Genomic DNA, 25,262 nt, shown 5'->3' on the forward strand with positions numbered 1-25,262 from the left:
GGGATAATGAGTTTACCTGAGATAAATGAATGCAAATTATGAAGCAAATGTGGCAAGTTATCACTGGGATGGAGAACCTGAGACGGAGGGTCTGAGTGGGGGAAAGCACAAAGGACTTCACAGTCCATGTGGCTCCGATCAATAAAGGGGGTAGCACGGGGGGCACTGTCCCTCCTGGAGTGAGGAGAGCAGGTCTTGGCCTGGCTCAGGACTCAGTTGCCTCTTCCACTGGAACCACATTAGTCAGGATGGTATGTGAACATGGACTCCCAGCCAGTGGGGCTCCCAGGACTGTAGTTTAGACCTCATACCAAAAATAAAACACCCAAACCCACTGCCATTGAGTGGATTCCGACTCACAGTGACCCCCGTTTCCAAGGTGGGAAATCTTTACGGAAGTAGATTGCCCAGTCTTCCTTCTGTGGAGTGGCTGGTGGGTTTGAACTGCCAGCCTTCTGGTTGGCAGTCAAATGTCTTAGGCACTGCACCAACAGAGCTCCTTATAGTCACAATAAATTAAAGAGGAAGCAGCCTTTTCTTCATACATGTAAGCCTCCTAAAAACCAAACTCACTGCCATATAGTCAATTCTGATTCAGTGATTGCCCATTGGGTGGCCAAGGCTGTAAATCTTTATAGAAGCAGACAACATCATCTTTCTTCTACAGAGCAGCTGGTGGGTTGGAACCATCAACCTTTTGGTTAGCAGCCAAATGCCTTAACAACTATGCCACCAGAGCTCCTTACATGTAAGTCTAGTATGGTATTATTATTAACAGCCTCCTGGCAAGACCCAGGCTTTCTTTGCATGGTCTTAAAAAGAGTTATTGCTTCAGCTCTTTCAACTCCGTGTGGTAGAAGACTTCTTGTGTATAATGTCTCACTCTAGACAATAATGCTTTTTTCCCAATCCATAATATAAAAATGACTGAAAAGGAGAAAAGAAGAAACTAGAATATAAAACTATTTTCCAATTCATCTAAGTATTCTCAGCATTTTTAGTTTGGCATAAGATTATGGAATGCTTTTAGGGAAAAGATGGATGGTTCCAGAATGGTGCACCAGGGGCAGCTGCAGCCCAGGGCCAGCTGCCTCTGACCACAAGCCCTTTTCCAGGGTGACCACAAACCTCCTTGAGCATGCAGCAAAACCTAAGGTCCCTTTCTCCTTGCACCACAATGTGGGAAATGTTGGCAGGCACTACCGAAACATGCCAAACTCACATGTATATTGTCTCCATCCTAGCTGTACCAAACATGACGCCGCTGTCTACCAAATCACTGCTAAAAACCACTCTGGAATGATCTGCTGTTCGGCTCACATCGAAGTCGAGTGCTCATCAGAAAACCCACAACTGCCTCCTAACCGGAAAGATGACGTGGACACTGGTTGGAAACATGAAACAGAGATCTATGAGGCGGAAAGCGCAAGACAAATGGATGAGAAAGGACATCCTTACAAGGAAGAAGAAAGGATCTCCCTGGGCACTCCCCTGTCAGCTGACTCCTCCCTCCCCAAATCCAACCGTTCAGGCTCACTCCAATTATTGGCCAGTGATGACATGCATATTTCCAGTTCTGAAAAACCTCTGGATGTTAAAGGAACAAGGAAAAGCCAAGCGGTTTATGATCCAAATCACACGGAGGAACTTGCAAAAGGGTCTCTTCTCCATAATTCAAGTAATACTCCCAACACTCAAGATGTAGACTGGCACCAGACAATGCATTCCAAAGTGTCATGGCCCATGGATGGTGCCCTAAACCATGAGGACCCTGATGATGAAGACCTAAACCCTAGCCATCAATATCCCAAAGTTCAGAAATACATTAGCTCCAGTCGGCCGCTGTCTCAGGCAGCCGGGCCCGTTTACCCAGGTAGCAGTGCCCCAGTCAACAAGCAAGTCTTTGCCCAGGTTTCCAGCGAAGACTCTGACAGTGATTATGAACTTTGTCCAGAGATAACTCTAACCTACACCGAGGAGTTTTCAGATGATGACCTGGAGTATCTGGAATGTTCCGATGTTATGACGGATTACTCTAATGCAGTTTGGCAAAGGCACCTGCAGGGGACTGACTGTGTTTTTTTATTAGAAAGCGATGACGAAGAGCTGGAATTCAGTGAGTGTTGCCTGGGTGGGTGTGGGCATTTCCTCAGTGAAATGGGCTATTGGTCTCAGGTGTCAGATAACACTGAGCCTATGGATGTCACCCCTGGCTTCTGGGGTTTTCGCTCACAACGCCAAGAAGTGGAGGTAAGGAGCAGCCAAGCCTCCACGGACAGCCCCTCAGCCCTGCAACCAGGGATGACCCTTACTTTGGGCCCTCACCAGGATGGAACGTTGACAGTGACAGACCAGGGAAGATATAAGCTTCCCACTGCCTCTGGGGCTGCTGAAAATGGTTATCCAGGAATTCAAGGAGAAACCAGAGACTGTCGTCAAGCAGAAGAGGAAGCTGCCAGTGACAATCTGCTAAACATGGATAAAGCACCAACGGAGAGGAAGCCTGGTGAGTTAGAAAAGTCAGGGACACACCAGAGCTTGGGGACTGCGGCTGAGAGGAGAGCGGGGGGAAAGGACTTATTGAGTACGGAGGGCTCACAGAAGCCTGTCAGGGTGAGGCGACCAGGAATTAAGGGCAAACCGAAGAAGCGGAACGCCCACCTGAAGGAAAGTGCAACGGAAGACACCTTTAATCTCCTATATCCCGGACAACCTGCTAACCACCCGCTAACCCAGAGAGATCAAACGGAGAGTTCTTGGGCCAGAGCGGAAGCTACTGATCTTAATCTCCAATTCCATGCAGAAGAATGTGCGATTTCACCCCGCACAGAGCAACAAGCAGAAACCCTTCAAACGCCAACAGACTCGCTCCCCAAAGGAGGAGATACAAACGCCACGGGAGCAGAGTGGTGGCTTAATACTCCGTGCGAAGCAAGCCAGGTCCCAGGCCAGAGCGAGCCTCCACAGGTAAGACTCCCCCACTTTGATAAAGAACAAGAGAAACGCTCTTTTGCGGGTGCTCTTTCCCTCCACTTTGCAGCCAGGATGGCTGTACCATAACGTAAATCAAGACTAAGTCTCCCAACACCAGCAGGACCCTTGTGAATGACAGCTGCTGCTGTCAGGATGGAAATCTGGTTTTGAAAAAAGGCCCAGATAAACCCTAAGCTGTCCTAATTATAGCAGAAGACTGATAGAAGAAAGAGGCACTGATGGGCATCTGGGCAGCTGGAAAAAGAAATCTGATATTTTGTCTACTGCATGGGTTTTACTGGGCAGTGTCACAATTCAGAAAGTTTCTCAAGCAAAGCCTTGGGGCATAGTCTTCAGAGAGAGGCCAAAAGAAAGTCTTTTTAGTCATTTTTGTGCAGCCTGTTAAAAATGGAAGGTTCTGCTTTTGTTCGGAATTCATAGCACAAGGGAAAGATTTCCATGTGTCTGGAAGACTTGTAGGATTCACTTTGTGACACCAGAAAACACAGATAAAGATTTTGCTGCGCTGGTAGGACGTTTTTGATCGGATGCTTGTTTTACTTAGACCAGAAAATAGATGAGGCTAAAAGAACACTTAGCACCTACCTTTGTTTCCCCCAGTAACTAATTTGGGGGTCTATCTAAAGTAATGGGATGAAATTCAAGGGAATAATTCATGCAGAAAGCAGGCAGTGCTTGATACATGCCTTTATTAGGTTTTTAATCTTAAAGGGTTTTACAAATGGGCTTTGGACTGATGCTGTTCTATGCCCAAGATTTCGTCTTTGTATATAAATACTTAAAACTGTGTTTATCAATTATTTTATAATATCTTGTGTTGCACCCTTACCCAAATTTTATAGTAGAAACTTAATATAGTTTTTACAGAACACCAGACATACACAGAAGGAGCTGTGGTGGCTTAGTGGTTAAGCACTTGGCTGCTAACCAAAAGGTTGGTGGTTCAAACCCATCAGCTGCTCTGTAGGAAAAAAGACCTAGTGAACTCTCGTAAAGATTCTAGCCTAGGAAACCCTATGTGGCAGTTCTATTCTGTCCTATAGGGTCACTATGAATTGGAATCGACTTGACAGCACACAACAACAGCAACCAAAATCAAACCAAACTCACTGCTGTTGAGTCGAATCCGACTCACAGTGACCCCTCCTTGGGTTTCCAAGGCAGTATCACTATGGAAGTAGATTGCCCAATCTTCCTTCCGAGGAGTGGCTGCTGGGTTTGAACCTCCAGCCTTCTGGTTAGCAGTCAAATGCCTTAGGCACTACGCCACTTGAGCTCCCACAACAATAACAACAGACATACTCAAAATATAATATTCAAAAATGCATTCAAAGTTACTGAACTCTCTGAGTGAAAAAATAAAAATTGAATATATTGATTTCTAAATGTAATAAAAAACCCTAGTCATAAAATAAATAGCCAATCTAGAAAATTCCAGACCTGAAGTAGCTTTTTATTGATTTATTTTAGCATTCTGTTCAGTTGACCAGATTGGCCATGTGAAAACCACACTTTACTTCTGGCAGAATAGCCAATTTATTCCATCTAGTTCTCTAACATATGCCACTTAGCAGCTCACACACGTATTACCGCAGATTCATGGCCAAGCTACGTTTATGGAGGTAGTTTGGCCAAATACTAACAACAAAGTTAATTTACAGTCTTAATTTTCATGTCAACAAATATAGCATTTCCTTTTCAAAACATGCTTTTCCTTCCTCAGCTAAATTCCATTTGTTGATTGTCCACTTTGAGTATGTTTCACTGGGCAAAGTCTTGTATAATTATAAGCTGGGGATAAAGTGGCCAGGGAGTAAGTGAGAGGAAGGGGCTATTGATGGAATCTGTTTTGGACCCTCCGTGGTGGGAGGCAATTTCTAGCTCCACCACTGCTAAAAACTGAGGTGCTGAAGGAAGGACTCCCCTTTGTCATCATCAGCGTGCACTTTAATCTGAATCTGAGACTGAGACCCAGGGACCAGCAGGCTCACTTGTTTAGTGGGAATGCAGCTAACAAATGGGCTGCCTCTGTGGACCAAGGTCCTCTGTCTTGTGCCCATTCTTCTACTTATTGGCGTTCCTATGAAATTCTCGTTTGCACCCTCACACACACACATTCATGAAGATAGACCCACTCCACCAGCCATCAGTTCCAAGTCCGACTTGTACACTGTGGTGTGATTAAGGCAATCGTTTCATAACCGTGAACTTGACTGTTTAGAAAGCAAATCAGAGAGCTTGCATTCTGCAGGAGTAGCAGCAGTTCTCACTGTGCAGTGCTCAGTAGCAGAGCTGGCCTCTGGGAACTCAAGGAACAACCAGAACTTGAAGGGAAGCTGTACAGCCAGGGGCGGTTCTGTGCAGCATGAAATCAGAAGTTGTACCTCCTGCCCATGGCATTTGTATTCCTTTGACTAACGCAGGCACATTTTGCTACATACTAAGTGGAAGCGATGTCTGTATTTCTTATATAACTATAAAATTTGGCCCAATTTACAATGAGTGGCCAAATATCATTGTATGTGACACAGAAGCGTGGGGTGTGGTCATTGGAAACCAATGAATCTCTTTATAATTGTGTTTAAGAAAAGAAAAAAGATTGGTGAATCCTTCTATAGTTAAGAAAGAAATGAAGAAGTAAATTGTCCAATCTTCCTTCGGAAGAGTGATTGGTGGGTTTGAACTGCCAACCTTCTGGGTAGCAGTCAAATGCCTTAGGCACTATGCTACCAGAGCTCCTAATTGAGAGACATTTTAAATATTTATTCTCAGACATTTGAGGCTAGTGCGTCTAAAACTTGAAATGGTTAGAAGTCTTAGATTTGGGGTCGTATGAGTAAATTTGCTCCCCCTTGACACTTGCCTGATTCACTTACCTTGAGGCATCTCTTTGTAGAAACATTGACCAGTAGCATATCCTTAGGATGTTGCCTTCATCTGCATGCCACTTTTAGCATTCTGAGGAAAAAAAACAAAACAAAACAAAACAAAAACCACCTCTCTGACTCCACGTTCTAAGAACATACAGTCCGTGTTGTAGGAACTCTCCTGTCTAAATACATCTCCAGGGGCATTTGCTTCCTGTCTCTCTTTCCAATGCAAGGCCATCTTGATTTGTCTTGAAATAGTACTTACCCAGGCTAGGGATTAGCAGTTTCTCTACGTTTGTGGAAAATTCCCAAGTCAATCCCAGTTTGGGAGTGGAAAACAGAGAGGGTACCCCAGGCTAACTTGAACCGTCTTCAAGGGTCACACTGCCAATCCTTCACCTTGGTTTTGATCTTGCTCTTCCTGATCCAACTTAGAGGCGAAGGCCTGACAAGCTGCACATCTTAAGTTTCCCTGCAGCCCCACTGGGGTAAGATCATCTTCACTCGGAAACGAGAGTGCTATGTTTGTCCTCACACAGGGCTGCCCAGTTTCACCCTTGAGAGATCTGCATTTCTGTTTAGGGTCATGGCATCTCAAATGGACTACAGTATGGAAATGGAGTCTTAGGTGCTGATGGGAATCTTCCCGATCAGGAGGCAGAGAAGGTGCATACCATGACAGCAGGACATCTGGTCACTGTAGTATCTGGCACATGACAGGCACTCAATCATAGAATGAGTAAGTAGCCATAGCATACTAAATTCCTACTATAGGTAGTTAGGTATGATTCTCATGATCACTGGTCTTAACCACTTTATAGTCTATATTTTTATTTATTTTTGGATTTTTTTTTTTATTGTAGTGGAATATATTTAACAAAACCTTCTCCATTTCAACCATTTTTATGTGTACAATTCAGTGAAGTTAATTATGTTCCCCATGTGGTGACACCATCATCACTCTTAACAGAAACTCAGTGCCCCTTCAGCAATAACTTCTATGTCCTGTTGCCTTCATCCTGGAAACCACTAGGAAATTTCACCTCCGTGCATTGGCCTAGTCTGGATATTTCACGTGAATGGGGTCATGCAGTATTTGTTTTCTGTGCCTGACTTTTTTCACTCAGCATCATGTTTTCCAGGTTCATTCACGTTACAGCATGTATCAGCATTTCATTTCTCTGTATGGATGAATATTCCATTGTATGGATATACTGCATGATATACTGCATTTTGTTTATCCATTCATCTGTTGATGGACACTTGGGCTGTTTCCACCTTTTTTGGCTTTTTATAGTCTTCACATTCATGAGCACATTATTTGTTTATTATTAAATTGTGATTTGGGTGAAAGTTTACAGAGCAAATTCATTTTCCACACAGAAGTTCACACACATTTTGTTTCATAATATTGATTGCAATTGCCATAATGTACAGCTCTCTTCCTACTTCTTCCCTGTGGTTACCTTTCCCCTGTGTCCTTCTTTCCTATGCAAATACTGCCCTTCTGATCTTTCATGGTTGATCATTCTAAAGAGTACACCTACCTGGTGTACATGTTCACCTTATATACCTATTGTTTGGCTGGAAGCCACAGGAGTGAGTTTAATCCCAGGCTCAAAGGGTGACATGGGGCCATAGTCTAGGGGCTTTCACCATTCATGGGTATATTCTTTAATTTCCTTTACATAAAAGATGATGCTACCAACTCTCCACTAATAGCACACAACTTCCTGAAAGGTTGGCGGCTTCCATCCACGGAGGCACCTTGGAAGAAAACCCTGGTGATCTACTTCCAAAAGACCACAGCCACTGAAGACTCTATGGAATGCAGTCTACTCTGACATGCATGGGGTCATCAGGAGTCGGAACAGACTCAAGGGCAACTGGTACTCCCATTGCTCTGCTGGCCCCGAGGTTGGATTAGCTTGTGTGAAACCACCCACACCTTGCACTTGGGTTCTCTTATGAATGTTGGAAGTTCACTTACAACCTTGGCTTTATCAGTGCCTTAGTAACCCTCACAGATCGCCAGGTAGATCCAAGAATATCTTATAGCCTTAGCCTAGCACTCAGACCTTCCGCAATACTGCTTCTGTCTACCTCAGAGAGGCAATGCAGGAGTATGCTGCAACTTCCTTATCTGGGAAAAAGAAGTAGCTGAACTCATTGCTTCCCAGACCTGGTAGCTTTCCTGTCTTCTTGCCCAAAGTGCCCTCCTCTTCCTGTTACCGCTTCAGTCCTCCTCGTCCTTCAAAGTCAGGTCCTGCAGGATCCTTCAAATTGATTTGTCAGGAGTGCTTTCCTCATTCCTAACTGTGCTTTCTGCTCTCAGAGAACCCCATCACATTCCTGGCTGCATTTGTTGTATATATAGTGGGCTCTAGACCAGAGTTTGGCTCCTTCCCTACCATTTTCTGTTATTCTTAGAAAACTTACTTAAGGTCTCCCACCCCAGGGGTCATCTGTAAAACAGGAATCGTCATCCTCATCCTCATCATCATCATCATCCTGACCTCATACGATTATTGTAAGGATTAAATAAAATCTTGCATGTAAAATGCTCAGCATTTTGTCCCTCATGCAGTTAACATTTAATAATTGATATTGAATAACTGACTCCATGGCAACTGATTTTACTGGCAGTGTATAAGTGGTTCAGTTTCTCCACATTCTCTCCAGCACTGGGTGGTATTACTATGTTTTGTTTTAGTGATATCTCATTATGGCTAAAGGCAAAGTATACAACTGCTTGCAAATCTGCAATGGGCAGGGCACATAGTAGTTCTCTAATTTTTCTTTGGCATGAGAAAATACAAGCCAGTCTAAACCACAAGCAGGCAGTCTAAACCTTCTTGCAGTATAATTTCATATCTGTGACAGAGCAACCTGAGATCTTGAATTCATTTGCATCATTCAATTTTTGTTAGCTACTATCAAGTTGATGCCAACTCATGTTAACCTTGTGTAGAATGGAATAAAGTGTTTCCTGGTCCCGTGTAATCACCAGCATATTCAAGTTCATTGTGGTGTCTACTGTGGCAATCCATCTCGCTAAGGCTCTCCTACGCCCTCACTGGCCCTTCCCTTCACCAAACATGATGTCTTCCTCCTGATGACATGTTCAAAGCAAGCAACTCAGACGGTGTTCTGTTGTGACCCATAAGGTTTTCACTGAATAATTTTCAGAAGGAGATTATCAGGCCCTTCTTTCTACTGTGTCTTAGTCTGGAAGCTTGACTGAACCTCTTCACCAGGAGTGACCATGCTGGTATTTGAAGTACTGGTGGCACAACTTCCAGCATCATAGCAAGGCTCAAGCCACCACAGTAGGACAAACTGACAGACAACTGGTGGCATAATAAAATATGTACTCCAAAATACCGACTATTAAAAAATGATTCCAGAGGGCTGAGAAGCTAGACCTGTGTGCATGATGATGATGAGGATGGGAAGGGCAGAGGTTTATAATTGCTCATCTCTCAGCACCACTCCAGGCTCACCCAGACTCATAGCAACAGCTGTTTTGCTTTTAATCACAAAGCCTGCTGTTCCATTTCATCCAAATACCATTACTGTCCTGGACCCATAAGGTCATTTAACATCTGGCTCACTGCAGTAATTGTCCCCAGGCCATGTGAAACAATCAATGGAAACTCTCTGGTACCCCTAGCCTTGCTACTCACTCTGTAGTCAGCTGGCCAGCTTGTCAAAGATTCAGAATTCCAAGCCCCTCCCAGTTTTACTGAATCAGAATCCCCATCCTAACCTGATTCCTAGATTTGTCCACACACTGAAGTTTGAGCGGTTCTGACCTACAGAGTACAAGACCTTGCTCGGTTTAGGGAAAAACCCTGAAGGAGTGATTCCCCCACCCTGGCTACCCGTGGAATCACTTGAGGACATTTTCAGTATTCCTGATGCCTGAGTCCCACACTCAGATATTCTAATGTCACTGGTGGGGCTTGAGCATCGGGAGTTTCAAAGGCTCCCCAGGTGATATCTGTGCCTCCAAGGTAGAGAAGCCGAGCTGTGCTTCCAAACCTCACTTGCCTTTTAAAAGTACAGAACCTGACTTCAGGAGTTTTAGGTCCTGGTCTTTTCAGTCGCTGCACATGCATGCAAAAGTTGGACGTCGGAAAAGGAAGACCAAAGAACTGATGCATTCGAATTGTAGTGTTGGCAAGGAATATTGGATATACCATGGGTAGCCAGAAGAATGCACAAGTTAGTCTGAGAAGAAATACAACCAGATACTGCTTAGAAGGGAGGATGGTGAGACTTCACCTGGCATACTTTGGACACGTCATCAGGAAAGACCAGTCGCAAGAAAACAATAGCACGTTTGGTAAAGTAGAGGGTCCATGAAATTAAAGAAACCCTCACTGAGATGGGTCCACACCATAGCCACAACAATGGAATCTAACATACCAATGGTCATGAAGATAGCATAAGAGTTTTGTTCCGTTCTACAAGTCACCATGAGTCTGAGCCAGCTTGACTAACAACAACAACAGGTAGGGCTCAGGCGTGTGCGATCTTACAGAAGCACCACAGGACCACAGGGAACTCAGAGGCACAGCCCTGGTTGAGAACCACTGCTCAAGAGCCCACAGGAAGTGGAGTGAGTGCCAGGCCATCCCGGAAGGTTCTGAGGTGCGCCCCCACTGAGCAGGGCTGCAGAAAACTAGTTATTCACTTCCTGGAAGTGGTTTCTAGGGATTCTGGAGCCCCATGCCCTTGATTTCCTACAATTTTAGCCAAGAACAAAGCACCAGCTATTCAGTACCGCTTTTTAAACACTGGCCATGGGTTTGCTCTGCTCATGTTTCACCTATAATACGATGTGTGTGTTGCTGAAACGCCTCTCAGTCTGCAAATCACACACTAACGTGTCGGAGCTTACAGGGAAAGCGCTGCTCCTGGCAGAGCACTTATTACACCAAAACCAAATCTAACTCACTGCCAGGGAGTTGATTCTGACTCACAGCGACCCCCATGGGGTTTCTGAGGCTGTAAATCTTTACGGAAGCAGATCACCCTGTCTTCCTCTTGTGAAAGTGTGCAGTTCGCTGATGTTTACAACACATGCAGAATTGTGCATTCATCACCACAGTCAATTTTAGAACATTTTCATTACCCTAAAAAGAAATCCTACACCGCTTAGCCGTCATCGTACCTCAATCCTTCACTCCGCTCCCCCAAGTCCTAACTAGTTGCAATCAAGTCGATTCTGTCTCATGTGTCTCAGAGTAGAACTGCACTCCAGAGGGTTTTAAACAGACAACTTTAAAACCAGAGATTAAGAAAAACAACCTCACCTGGGCTGCCCAAGGAGGTGGCTCCGGTTGGCTGGAGGCTACCATGGCCTATATGAAAAACACACTAAACAAAAGAGTGGAAATGCTGGCAACTCTTTCATGAGAGCAGTGCTGGAGGGTGGGTTTCTGAGCCTGCGGGGTTGCCCTTCACTGGGCCTGGGAGGCCATGCAAGTGCCCTGAGCCACACAAGCCCTGGCAGCTTCTGGACCCCTGGAGGCAGGCATCTATTTTAAATTTTCTTAAAATGCAGCTTGAAAGGGCTCTTGCTGCCAATGTAAACACTGAGTTAAAGGCTTTGCTTCCCCCCACCCCCACCACAAGATGTGAAAATTCACCCCGCCCTTCCGTCTCCCTTTGCCTAGGAACAATCTACATATGAACCTAACTCTGTATTTCACTGGCTATCCTTTCCTATGGATCATTCCTTACACAACCACGTCTTGTAGCAGAAGACACTGCACTGGGGTCCTCAACATCTCCTGCTTAGGGGGTCCCAAACCCCAAACCAAACGTTCTGCTGTCCAGTCAATTCTGACTCTCAGTGACCCTATAAAACAGAGTTGAACTGCCCCATAGGGTTTCCAAGACCAAGTATTTACAGAAGCAGGCTACCACGTCTTTCTCTTACAGAGCAGCTGGTGGGTTTCAACTGCTGACCTTTCTGTTAGCAGCTGAATGCTTTAACCAGGGCTCCTTTGTCCACCCACTGCCATCAAGCCGATTCTGACTCATAATGATCTTATAGGACAGAGTACAACTGCCCACAGGGTTTCCAAGGCTGTAAATCTTTATGGAAGCAGACTGCCTCATCTTTCTCCCACGGAGTGGCTGGTGGGATTTTTTGGTTAGCAGCTGAATGCTTTAACCACTGCACTGCCAGCACTTCTTAGGCTACCTTTAGGTAGTCCCAGACAAACAAAAAACCCACAGCAATTGAGTCAATTCCAACTCATAGCCACCCTATAGGAAGACTAGAACTTCCCCATAGGGTTTCCAAGGCTGTAAATCTTTATGGAAGCAGACTGCCTCATCTTGGGTTTGAACCACCAGCCTTTTGGTTAGCAGCCAAGTGCTTTAACCACTGTGCAACCAGAGCACCTTAGAGGGTCCCACTCTCTGCCCTAAATCCCCAGTGTGGTGTTTTTGTTTCTCAGAGCCAGGGCCTGAATTGCCAGCTCTGGAGTCACGGGGTGAGGTGTTTGTTAAAAATTCAGAGTTGGGGTGAGGTGGGGGGAGGGCTTATTGCTTAGAGGGTCCCGAGCTCTGTTCAGGGCGGAGGGTGGGGGGTTTGAAACAGGCGCTCATGATGGTTGCATGGTATGATGGATGTAATTGATGTCACTGAATCGTTTTGGTGGAAAATGTGGAAATGGCAAATGTTTTATTATATACATATATATTTCCTGCCACTTTAATAGATGCACATCTCCCAAGTTTTACCTGGAATTGTGCATCTGCACCTCTGATAAGCTCTCTGGGTGACTCTCCTGGGTATGAAGCTTGGAAGAGAGCAAAATGAGGCCGCGGCCGTGGAGTCCATTCATGTGTCAGAGCAGACCCGTGCTCCACAGGCTTTGCCATGGCTGGCTTTTTGGAAGTATACCACCAGGCTTTTCTTCCAACGCAACTCTTGGTGGACTCAAACCGCCAGCCTTGGTTAGCCTGCAAGCACGTTGACTGTGTCACCACGTGAGGACTGAAGTTCGGAAACCACAGGCCAAATAAGACACCCAGAGTGAATTCTATAACTTGAGGTGTTCCTATAAAGAATCACAGAATTTTGGAAATGAAGAATTTTAGGGATTGTCAAGGGTAATCCCTTTACCCTACAATAAGACCAAACCTACTGCCATTGAGTCGATTCCAACTCATAGTGATGCCTGTAGGATAGAGTAAAACTGCCATATTGGGTTTCCAAAGTTGTAAATCTTTACAGAAGCAGACTGCCTCATCTTTCTCCCACAGAGCAGCTGGTGGGTTTGAACTGCCAACCTTTTGGTTAGCAGCCAAATGCTTTAACCACTAAGCCACCAAGTTTCCTTCTCTTTACTCTAAGAGGGAGGAACACACACACACACACACACACACACACACACACCCTCATAATTTGGAATTTTCTGTTTTCTAATTGGCTGCTATAAATGCCGCTCCTTCTTCACCTGTCTCAACTGAAATAAACACGGCTCCTGATTTATTGTAACTAATCCAAAACAGGTGTGCCATTTGCAGCTGAGTTTTATTTTGAGGAACAGCCCAGTGACAAGAATTTACGTGGCAGCAGCAAGTCTGGTGAGAGGGTCACTTGGCGGCTTGGGTGGGTCTTCGTCCCTGTAACAAATCTCTCATCTCTGGCTTGGTTTGGAGCTTCAAGCAGAGACCTGCCTTCTTCGTCTTTTTTCACAATGACTGAAAATGAACTTGCATCTCAGTAACAGGATGGAAAAAGAAAACATTGGACTAACTATCAAGACAGGTAATGAAATGATGGTAACTCAAGCAGTATGGCTGTACTCCACACTGAGTAGAGAATACAGAATCAGGCCTAAGAACGTATTAGAATATGGTGAACGATAGAAATAGCCTTTTGACTTTCAGAGAAGAAACAAAATCTTCAGCCCTGGCACCATTAGCTATCTGTATGGGAAAAATAAGTTTAATGACATACAAGGGAGCCTAAATAAACTCTACATGGATCTCAGAGTTATGCATAAAACACAAAACCATAAAGTATTGAAAAAAAAATTGGAAAATATTTTTATGACCTTGAGAAAAATAAAACCAAATCAAATCGCACCATGTCCTCTAGTTGATTCTGACTCATGGTGACCTCATATGTTAAAGGGTAGATTAAAGTCTTCTAACATAAAGAAAAGGCCTCTAGTGAGGAAGTTTGTAAGGCATTAGGCTCCTAACCCGAAGGTCAGCAGTTCAAACCCACCAGCTGTTCTTCGGGAGGAAGATGAGGCAATCTACTTTCATAAAGATTTACGGCCTTGGAAACCCAATACGGCACTTCTACTCTGTCCTGCAGGGTCACTATGAGTTGAAATCAACTCAATGGCAGTGTGGAACATAAAGAAGAGGTTGATTAATTTGAATATATACTTAAAATTTTCTATATAACGAAAGACACCATATACAAAATTATAGGAAAGTGATATACTGGGAGAAATATATAGAACATATGTAACAGACAAAGATTTAACTACAAAATTATATTTAAAATATTTTTGATGCATAATTCCTCCCATCTTTGACCAGTAGGACTTGCTCAAGCTAGCTCCTGTGCCCTTTCTGACATGACCCCATTAGTCTTTGATGGATTGTTATTATTATTGAGACAACAAGATGGCTCAGGCTTAGAGCAAAGAATGAAGAAAACCAAAGATGCATGGGAACAATTAGTCCAAGGGACTGGTAGACCATGTGATCCTCAGCCTGTATGACCATGAGACCAGAGAACTAGATGGGGCCTGGCTACCACTGTCAACCACTCAGAGGGTGATCTGTGTAGGAGATCCTGGATAGAGTAGGAGAACAATGTGGAACAAAACTCAAAATTATATATATATATAAAAAGACCAGGCTTGGTGGTCTGATAGAGCCTGGTGAAACACCTGAGACTATCACCCCTAGCTGTCCTTCAGGTGTGGAATAACCCACTCCTGTGGCTTCCAGCCAAATAAAAGACTGGCATAAGAGCTGAACATTTACATCCGGTAGATACACCCCTTGGAGAGATCAATCATGGGAGAACAGGAGGTCAGAGTATGTACAGGGGGACCACTGGGGGTGGGGCAGAAGTGCACTGGATGGAAGGACACAGGGAAAAAGTAACTATGGGGAGGAAGTGGGAAGAGAGCTGTTACATTGTTGAAATTGCAGTCACTGTCATGAGACAAAATGTGTATGAACTGCTGTATGGAAAATGAAATTGCTCTGTAAACTTTCACACAAATCACAACACAAATTAAACAAAACAAAACAAAACAAAAAACACATGTCCCAGGCTTATCTTATACATTCCACGCCCAAATCCTGAAATCATGCATTTGTTTTTTAAAAAGAATCTGTGCTTCCTTTAAATAGAAAATGGTATTTAGAGGTATTTAAAAGCCAAAATATGGTGCTAGAGGTGTTCATGGTTACTTTTCAGTAGACAAAACTGAGAAGCTATATATATATATTTTGAGAGTAATGCATTCAAACAGCTATTTCCAATTCAAATTTAATTACATATATTACAACAACATATATGTTGTTGTTGTTGTTGTTATGTGCCGTCGAGTCAGACCCGACTCATAGTGACCCCTCCTTGGGTTTCCAAGGCAAGCAATATCACTATGGAAGTAGATTGCCCAACCTTCCTTCCGAGGAGTGGCTGATGAGTTCGAACCGCCAGCCTTCTGGTTAGCAGTCAAGTGCCTTAGGCACTATGCCACCAGAGCTCCTAAACACAAGCATAGAGGTTAGGATTTAAAACACTTAATTTTGGGGGACATGGTTTAATCCATAACACTACCGAATGAAGTTAAGGTTTTTTGTATAGATTTTTTTCGTCTCTAGAATCTAGTCCGCTAATGCTAGAATCAAAATGCTGTGTTCTAAATTACTTAAAGCATTTCTTTTCTCTGTGCAGTTACGACATCAACTTGATTGGCGTCTGGGTTCCTTCTTTCCTTCCTTTGTTCTCTTCTCAATGTTTAGAGCACTAACACCTCATGCTGATAAAACTGGAGGAAACAGGCTCTCCCCTACACTGCTGGTGGCTACTAGTTGGTACAACCTTTCTGGATGGTAAATTGCAGTATTTATGGATACCTTCAATTGCAGACTTTGACCCAGTAGTTAACCTAGTGAAATTATCAGAGATAGAAACAGCTAGCTGGACAAGAATGGGCATTGTAGTATTACTTATAATAATAAAACATTGGGGGCAATCTAAATACCTAGCAATAGGGCAATAGAGGAATGGTTAAACAGACTGTGGCACTAAATTCTTTGGAATATTACACAGCCATTAAAAATCATACTTTCAAATTGAGGATATGAGAAAATGCTTGCAAACAAATGAAAAAGGAATGTATACTGTATGTGTAAAGGTTGTCTCTTCCCTTGAGAAGCTTATAGTTTTATGAGAGAAAGACTAAACTCTGCCTGTGGTCATGCCATTGGCAGACACTAAGTGAAAGCCCTGGCCATTTTCCGTATTTAATACCCTCACCCCTCACTGCTGTTACAGCGTAAGTCAGTCAGTCTTAGAATCGCTTATGCTCTCACCTTCGGAAACTGACAATGTATTTCGTGGTTGTGGTTTTATTTATTTTTTTAAAAGAGTTTCTACTCTCCTATATATCTTACAGTATAACTAAGCTCCATGCCATTTTACTGGGAAAATTAGTATATATTACAATACTACACCGATTCTCTGGTGGTGTAGTGCCTAAAGCTAACTGCTAACCAAAAGGCTGGTGGTTCAAACCCACCAGCCACTCCTCGGAAGGAAGACTGGGCAATCTACTTCCATAGAGATACCGCCTCAGAAACCCAAAGAGGGGTTGCTAGGAGTTGGATCCGACTCCATGGCAGTGAGGTTTTTTTTGTTTGTTTGTTTGTTTATACTGATTCTAAATCCTTTCAGAGACTGCCCCAAATCCAGCAAGGGAATGTTTCTTTCATCACTGAGGAAATAGCATGGGCATAAACACAGTGGTGAAAGCTGGATGCTGACAGAGGCGGACAGTGCCCAAGGGTTCTAAAAATTAGTTAATATTATAAAGAATAGGAGCTCTGGTAGCGTAGTGCCTGAGGCATTTGACTGCTAGCCAGAAGGCTGGCGGTTCAAACCCACCAGCCACTCCTTGGAAGGAAGATGAGGCAATATACTTCCATAGTGATACTGCCTCGGAAACCCAAGGAGGGGTCGCTATGAGTCAGGTCCAACTCAACGGCACATAACAACAAGAACATTATAAAGAGTGGAACCAATGACAATGGGTAAAATTTCCTTTCTTATCATTTTCCTAGGGAGCTCTGGTGGCGTAGTGGGTAAGGCACTTGGCTGTTAACCAGGTTAACAGTTCAAACCCACCAGTCACTCCATGGAAGAAAATGAGGCAATCTACTTCCGTAAAGATTTACAGCCTTGGAAACCCAATGGGGGTCACTATGAGTTAGAATTGACTTGATGGCAGTGGTTTTTTTTGGTATCATTTTCCGACAGCATGTATAGTAACATCATACTATATGAAATGCCACATTCCCTCAGGGGAAGCCACTCTATAAGGGTAAGTCAGGTCACCCTCAGAAATTACATTCATAGCCCCAGGTCATTTGATGCCTAATGTAGTAAATTAGCAAAATCCAAACCAGACCCACTGCATTGAGTCTATTTTGACTCATAGTGACCCCACAGGACGGAGTAGAACGGACCCATAAGTTTTCAAGGTTGTAAATCTTTACAGAAGTAGACAGCCTCATCTTTCTTCCAAGGAGCAGTTTGTGAGTTCAAACCATTGACCTTCTGGGTGGCAGCCAAATGCCTTAACCACTACACCAGAGCTCCTTTAAATTGCTAAAAGGCACCTCTATAGTCTAAAATAAGAGCTCTGGTAGCATAGTGCCTAAGTCACTTGACTGTTACCCAGAAGGCTGGTGGTTCAAACCCACCAGCTACTCCTCGGAAGGAAGGTTGGGCAATCTACTTCCGTAGTGATACTGCTTCAGAAACCCAAGGAGGAGTCTCTGTGAGTCGGTGGTTCAAACCCACCAGCTACTCCTCGGAAGGAAGGTTGGGCAATCTACTTCCGTAGTGATACTGCCTCAGAAACCCAAGGAGGAGTCTCTGTGAGTCGGGTCCGGCTCGACAGCAAATAACAACAACAACATAGTCTAAAATAGCTTCCATTTGTATTCGATGTATATCAGAGGTTAGTCTGTTCACTGGGACAATCTAACTAACTTCCTATGGTTGATGATGTTGGTATGATTATGTTTGGTATGTGACATTTATATGACACTTAGTAAGGCATTTTTCTAAAATGGATTTTATTTTAAACCAAGACTAAGCAATAAGTCACACCTAGTATCAGTTTAAAAGCGTGAAAGTGAAATTGTCTAGAGGTGCCCTTTTAGAGTGCCATCTTAGCTTTTATAGCTGGTGTATTAGTCTCCTAGGGCTGCTGCAACAAATTATCACAAATTATGTGCTGCTGACCAGTAAGTCAGCGGTTTGAACCCAGCAGCCACTGCTCAGGAGAAAGATGCCCCAGTCGGATTCTGTAACGATTTACAGGCTTGGAAACCCTACAAGTCAGTTCTATTCTGTCCTATAGGGTCATATGAGTCAGAATCGACTTGATGGCAGTGGGGTTTTGGTTTGGATGTGGCTTAAAAGAACCCACATTTATTCTCACACAGTGCTCGAGGCTGGAAGTCTGAATTCAGGGCGTGAGTAGGACCCTGCTCTGTCTCTGAAGGCTCTAGAGGAAGATCCTTCCTTACCTCTTGCAGCTTCTTCCAGCCTCATGTGCCTTGGCTTGTGACAGAGTCACTCCAATCTCTGCCTGTCTTCACGTGACCATCTTCCTTCTGCGTCTACCTCTGTCTCTTCTCTTCTTAAAAGGACACCGGTCATATCGGATTTGTCCACCTTAATCCAATATGACCTCATGTTAACTAACTACATCTGCATAGCCCCTAGTTCCTAGTTCATATTCATAGACATGGGGGTTAGACGTCAACATATCTTTTGCTGTTATTACTGTTAGGTGCCATCGAGTTGGCTCTGGCTCATAGCGACCCTGTGTACAACAGAACGAAACACTGCCTGGTCCTGTGCCAGCCTCATAATACCTGCTGTGCTGGCGCCCATCATTGTAGCCACTGTGTCCACCCATCTCTTTGAGGGGCTTCCCTTTTCCGCTGACCCTCTACTTTACCAAGCATGATATCCTTTTCCAGACTGGCCTCTTCTGACAACACGACCAAAGTATGAGAGGTGAGATCTGGCCATTCTTTCTAAGGAGCATCCCAGGTGCATTTCTTCCAAAACATATTTGTCCATTCATATCTTCTAGTGGGACACAATCAACCCATAATACTTCGTCAGAAGTAGGCACCAATTTTAGGGACAAACAGGCATGGTCACATTGCAAAATAATAATAATCACCATTTACTGTTTGTTCCAAGTATTATTTTAATGCCCTACTTTTAGTATCTCCTTTAATCCATTTAAAGAAACTCTGAAGTGGCCCATGAGGTTAATCAACATGTGCAGGCCACACCTATTAAGTGGCAAAACTGGATTTCAAATGCCATAGGGGAATCAGATCAGCCTCGGACAGAAAGAAGCTGGTGACTCCGAGGAACGCTACATTGTGACTCAGGGTAGAGTCACAAACATTCGGGTAAAACAGCCCCAACTGATTGGCCCCAATGTCCGGATTATTTATGAAATGATCTCACTGTCCCCAAGGCAGACACTGAAGATGCCCTGTCCCACAGCTGCTCTGTCCCACAGCTGCTCGGTCCACCAGGGTTTACCTGCAGCCGCCACACCTGACAGCTCCTCACCTCCTGAGCTCCTGTCTGGCTTCTGCTCTGAGGCCATGAGGAGCTGCAACCTGGGAGAGTGCTGGGCAGAGCACCAGGAAGTTGGGAAAATCCTCACCCACTGAGGGGAGGGGTTGGAGCTCATGAACCATTGGTACCTCCCAGGGACTCTGTCTCAGTCTGGGAGCATCATAGCCACATGCAAGCCTCCCCTGGCAGACAGGCAGTGGCTGACCATGGGGTGCTTTGAGTGGGATGTGAACCTCAGTTTCCTGCATGGAAGGCAGGAATCCTACTGAACCACCACTGCTACCAAATTACATGTGAATTAATTTGAATAAAATAAAAATAAAAATCCAGCTCCCCAGTCACACTCGTCACATGGTTTGTGGCTACATGATTGGACTGCATCCTGCTCCTGTCTTCTGTTGTCACTGTGGTTTTCAAACAGCTCATGGCCCCAGGCCTCACACGAGGCTTTCTCTTCCACAGCTGACCCAGTGACAAGCTGTCATTCCTCTCTTTAAAGGAAAGGGCTCTCTCCTCTCTGCCACATACCCCTAGCTGTGGTCGAGTGGTTTGGAACGAGCGGCCAACGGCAGCACATGTCACCAAGCTAGCCCCTCGGCTGTTCGGGTCTCGGCCCATGCAGACCTTCTGAGCAGTGACAGGTTCTCAGGCGCTCCCAGTGCCAGGGCTCGAGTGTCCCAGTTGGCATCTGGCAGCGCTGCTGGCTTGTTGGGCAGGCTCCACGGAGTCTCTTGTGTCACTAAAAACAACATGCCAGCCCTGCCCCAAGCCCTCGATCGAGTTACTGTCAAGCTACAGGACAAAAGAGGACACATTCCAGTTGTCTCTGAGGTCACAGGTTACAGGCCTTGGGAAATCATGCGGCACAGGAAGCTGGGAGAAAAAAGGCTTTTCACTTAAAGGTGTTTTTGTCATGAGTTTTCATCACGAGAAGTCTAAGGACTTGTGAGTGAAAGGACAGACACTGCCGCCCCGCTCCCCAGAGGCAGGGAGTCCGTGGCACACGCTGCAAGTTTTCCAGGATAAAACAGAATGTTGTTGGCTGCCCTTTAGCCCTCTGCCTATGGCCAGACCCTTCTTCTTAGTCCTGGAAGCTCCGCTGAAACTGTTCGACATGATAGCCACACACAAGCCCCCACTGACAGGCAGTGGCGGTTGTGCGGGAGGTGGATTGGCTGGGAATCGAATCCCAGTCTCTGCCTGGAAGGCAAGAATCCTACCACCTCCCCCAGCATAGGAATCCCTGGGTCAACGTGCTCAGTTACTGACCAAAACGTTGCAAGTTCAAGTCTACCTGGAGTAACCTTGGGGCTGGGGGAAGGCCCGGCCATCTAGTGCTGATGAACCAGCCATTGGAAACCCTGTGGCACACAGTTCTACTGGCACATGCATGGGGCCCCACGAGTCAGAGTCGATTCAACAGCAGCTGGTTACAAATGTACGGTCGGGCTTGTCACACTTGAATGTGCACACAGTTCTGCGATCCGTGAAAATGTATATTCTGATTCTGCAGGCGTGGGGTGGCACCTGGGATCCTGCATTTCTGAGGGGCTCCCCAGGGATACCATGACCACACTTTGAGTAACAGGGGCTTATGGCTTTTCCCAGGAAGCACAGGCAGACCTTGGAAATATTGTGGGTTCGGTTCCAGCCCACCATAATAAAGCAAGTACCACAATAAAGCCAATCGCGTGTATGTTTTGATTTCCCAGTGCATATAAAAGTTACATTTGCACTATGCTGTAGTCTATTAAAGTGTGCAATAGCGTTATGAAGAAGTTTGAAATACTGAGAGAATTACCAAAATATGACACAGAGACAGAAAGTGAGTGTGTGCTGTTGGAAAAATGGTGCCAATAGAGTTGTTAGATGCAGGGTTGCCAGAAACCTTTAATTTGTTAAAAAAAAAAAAAAAAAAAAAATGCAGTATCTGCGAAGTGAGGGGCAATAAATCGAGGCATGCTTGAGTTCAACATGTCTCACCCTTCCCTTCCATCCTGTCCACCACACTCCATTGCCCAACAGCTAATAATAGCTACCATTTATTGAGTGTAATTATTCCCCAGGGCCTGTGCTAAACACTTTACTTGGGTCAACTCACTTAATTATCATAACAACCCAATAAGATAAGTCCTGTTATTAGCCAGGCCCAGGTCAGTCCAGCGGTTAAGCCTTACTGAGTCTGCCCTCAGCCTGAACCACTAAATGAGTAGCTCCCCTAATTCCATTTTAGGTCTGAGTCCCTTAACTCTCTTTAGAACGAAAATAAACTCATTGATAACTGCGGTTGCTTCTGGTGAAGGGAACTGTGCAGCTGGTGGCAGGGGTAGGAAGGACATTGTGTGCCCTTTCATTGTATAACCTGTGAATTTTGTACCATGTACGTGTGTGTGTTACCTACTCAAATAAATTAATGGATCGTTTTTTAAAAGTGAGTAACTAAGAAAAAAAATAAGCCCGCTGGCCTTCATAGTTAGCACCATTTACCAACAGCTGGGCCAGTGTCAGCCCAGTTTTCAGAGCAAGGGGATCACATGGTCTCCTCCAGATTTGGGGTTGGGCTTTGCTGCTGAGTGGCTGAGACACTCCAGCCCTGACCCTCCCGTCCTTTAAGAATGCACAAGGACAAGACTGGCCTGCCACTGCCTGTCAGAGGATCAACATTTATCAGTTGGTTTGTGGGCACTCTTCCAGAGTATGCAGAATCTATAGTAACAATTCTATGAGTAATAATATCGATACCAATGGTGCTGTCCAAAGCCCTGTGGGAGAATTTCTTCCCTTTAGACAACTTGGCATGGATCTGAATTCCACAGTGCCTATCCTTCTCTTTTGTGACATTGCACATTAACCAAGACAAGGAAATAATGATATAAAGATTACAAAAAAATGATTGGACTTAGCCTTTGTGAGTGCTCAGGTATGATTCAAACCTCGATGCTTTCTCACTTACCTAAGCTCACAGCAGCTAATGACAATGTGAATTTTAACATTGGTTCTAGAGGAATGTGGTTAACTTACTTCCTAGTCTCCACAGTGAGTGAATCAAATTGCTAAGGATAGAGTACAAGTGAAGGCTCTGACCTAACCAGTGTTAGTGGGCTGAAAAACCTCCTGTGTCATTAGCCATAATTAAGTGTCCACATTAGAGTATTAATTGGCTCAGTGGGACATGTTAGGGGAAGGAAAGGTCCCATTTAGCAAGACATAGTGCATGGAGGAGATAAGATTAGGAAGGTTGGGGCCAGAGCTTGGGAGAGCCTTATCACTGGCCTGAGGAGTGGGAAGAAACTAAGACAAATTTCAGGCAAATAACAGAATGTTCCTGCTATGTCTGAAAGATTTCTGGGTACCTCTACCAAAAAAACCCCAAACTCACTGCCATTGAGTTGATTTGACTCACAGCAACCCCTCCTTGGGTTTCTGAGGTGGTATCACTACGGAAGTAGATTGCTCGATCTTCCTTCCGAGGAGTGGCTGGTGGGTTTGAACCGCCAGCCTTCTGGTTAGCAGTCAAGTGCCTTAGGGGCTACACCATCAGAGCTCGCTGGGTACCTCTACTAAGTCTCAAAAGAAATCACTAGGTCAGACTTGCTAATATGCTTCACAGATACAATAACCGCATGGTCCTTACCCCGTCCCTCTGACCCCTCTTCATAGCATTAGATAGAGGGAATGTGGGCCATCAAAAACCGTGGGTGCTCACAAAGAAGGGTAGCTGGAATAAATTTCAGATTAACACTTAGGTGGGGAAAAAGCTGTTGCTGTTGTTAGGGCTGTCGAGTTGGTTTGGACTCATAGTGACCCCATGTCCAACAGAACGAAACACTGCCCAATCCCATGTCATCCTCACAATCATTGCAAATTTGAGCCCATTGTTGCAGCCACTGTGTCAGTCCATCTCATTGAGGGTCTTCCTTTTGCTGACTCTCTACTAAGTATGATGTCCTTCTCCAGGGACTGATCCCCCCCTGATAACCTGTCCAAAGAACCTGTCCAAAGAACAAGAGACAGAGTCTTGCCATCCTCACTCTTAAGGAACATTCTGGCTGTACTTCTTCTGACACAGGTTTACTCCTTCTCCTGGCAGCCCATGGTATATTCAGTACTCTTCACCAACACCATAATTCAAATGCATCAATTCTTCTTTGGTCTTTCTTATTCAGAATATTGTCTAGCTTTTGCATGCATATGAGGCAACTAAAAATACCATGACTTTGATCAGGCACCCTGTCCTGGAAGTGACATCTTTGCTTTTTAACATTATAAAGAAGTCTTTTGCAGCAAATTTGCCCAGTGCAATACATTGTTGGATTTCTTAACTGCTGCTTCCATGGGCATCGATTGTGGATCCAAGTAAAATGAAATCCCTGACAACTAGTCCTTTCTGTGACTCTGCTATTCCAAGCCACACGTTTACAAATTGCCTTCCCCTGAATTTGCTCCCCGGTGTTCTGGTTCCCTAATACCACTCTGACAAGAATATACCACACAGGGGATGGCTTGAAGAAACAGGAGTTTATTCTCTTACGGTTTGGAGGCTTTAAGTCCAAGTTCAAAATCCAGGCTCTAGGGGTTGGGTGAAAGCCCCTCTGCCTTGGGCTTCAGCTCTGCCTCCTGCTCCCGGCCCACTGGAGCTAGAGGTGTTTCTTCACTCAGACAGCTCTTGGCTGCTGAGACTGAAGAGCCCAAGGTGACAGGTAAAAAGGCACAGTCCCAATGTTACCAAACCATAAGGCAGGCCATTGATTCAAGTCCATTGAAAGTTCCATGGTGGGCAGAGCATGGCAGGCTGCTGAACAATGACACAGCTACATGCAGGGTTCAAGTGTACCATAAGCTAGAGACCGTTCCCCAAGGCTTCTCCTTATATACAGGAAGTAGACCACATCCCTAAGACAGCTACTTAGCTGCTCACAGTAGATTCCGCCATGGAGTTGATTACCAGTCTCATCATGGGGAATACTACATTCAGCTGCCCAGCCACTCAACCAGGCCCAGCCAAGTTGACATACAAACTTAACCACCACTCCAGGTTGTGGCAAGATGTCCACATACTGTCCTTATGCTGTTAGTCCACTGAGGTCCTTGCTGAGGTGACCATCTCCATGGCCTATGTGGCCTCAGGTCTGTGGCTCCCTGCCCTTTCTCTGCCACACCAGGAACCTGGTGTTCCATCTTGCAGGAGGGCCCATGGCCCTGTCTGTCTACATATGCCTCCCAGCCTTGTCCTCCCTGGCTCTTGCTGCCTCCTTGGCAGCAGCTGCTGGAAATGTTCTGGAAGCTGGGAGCACACACCTTCAGCTCTCTCTTTACTCTGCCTCATTCCTACACCATGTCTCTCACCAGGAGAAGTCAGCCTCACTTCAGATCTCTGGTCAGAATACTCCTATTGCTCCCTTTGTTTATCCAATACATATTTTCTGGAAAACCTATTATGTATCAGGCCCTTTTCTATGTAACAGGCATGCAGTAAGGAGCAAAGCATAGTC

At 44.9% G+C, this 25,262-nt stretch overlaps 1 protein-coding gene across 1 annotated transcript in view; it reads left to right on the forward strand.

The window, feature by feature from the left end:
* The window catches only part of ALPK2 (alpha kinase 2), a 128,467-nt gene that overhangs the window by 29,964 nt on the left and 73,241 nt on the right, over positions 1-25,262 (forward strand). The window contains 1 exon segment of the mRNA XM_007935549.2: positions 1,245-2,967. Within this exon segment, the coding sequence (XP_007933740.2) occupies positions 1,245-2,967 (1,723 nt within the window).

This window comes from Orycteropus afer, unplaced genomic scaffold, assembly GCF_000298275.1.
Source record: "Orycteropus afer afer isolate SDZICR_OR568_19922 unplaced genomic scaffold, OryAfe1.0 scaffold00029, whole genome shotgun sequence".
NCBI classification, from domain to species: Eukaryota; Metazoa; Chordata; class Mammalia; order Tubulidentata; family Orycteropodidae; genus Orycteropus; species Orycteropus afer.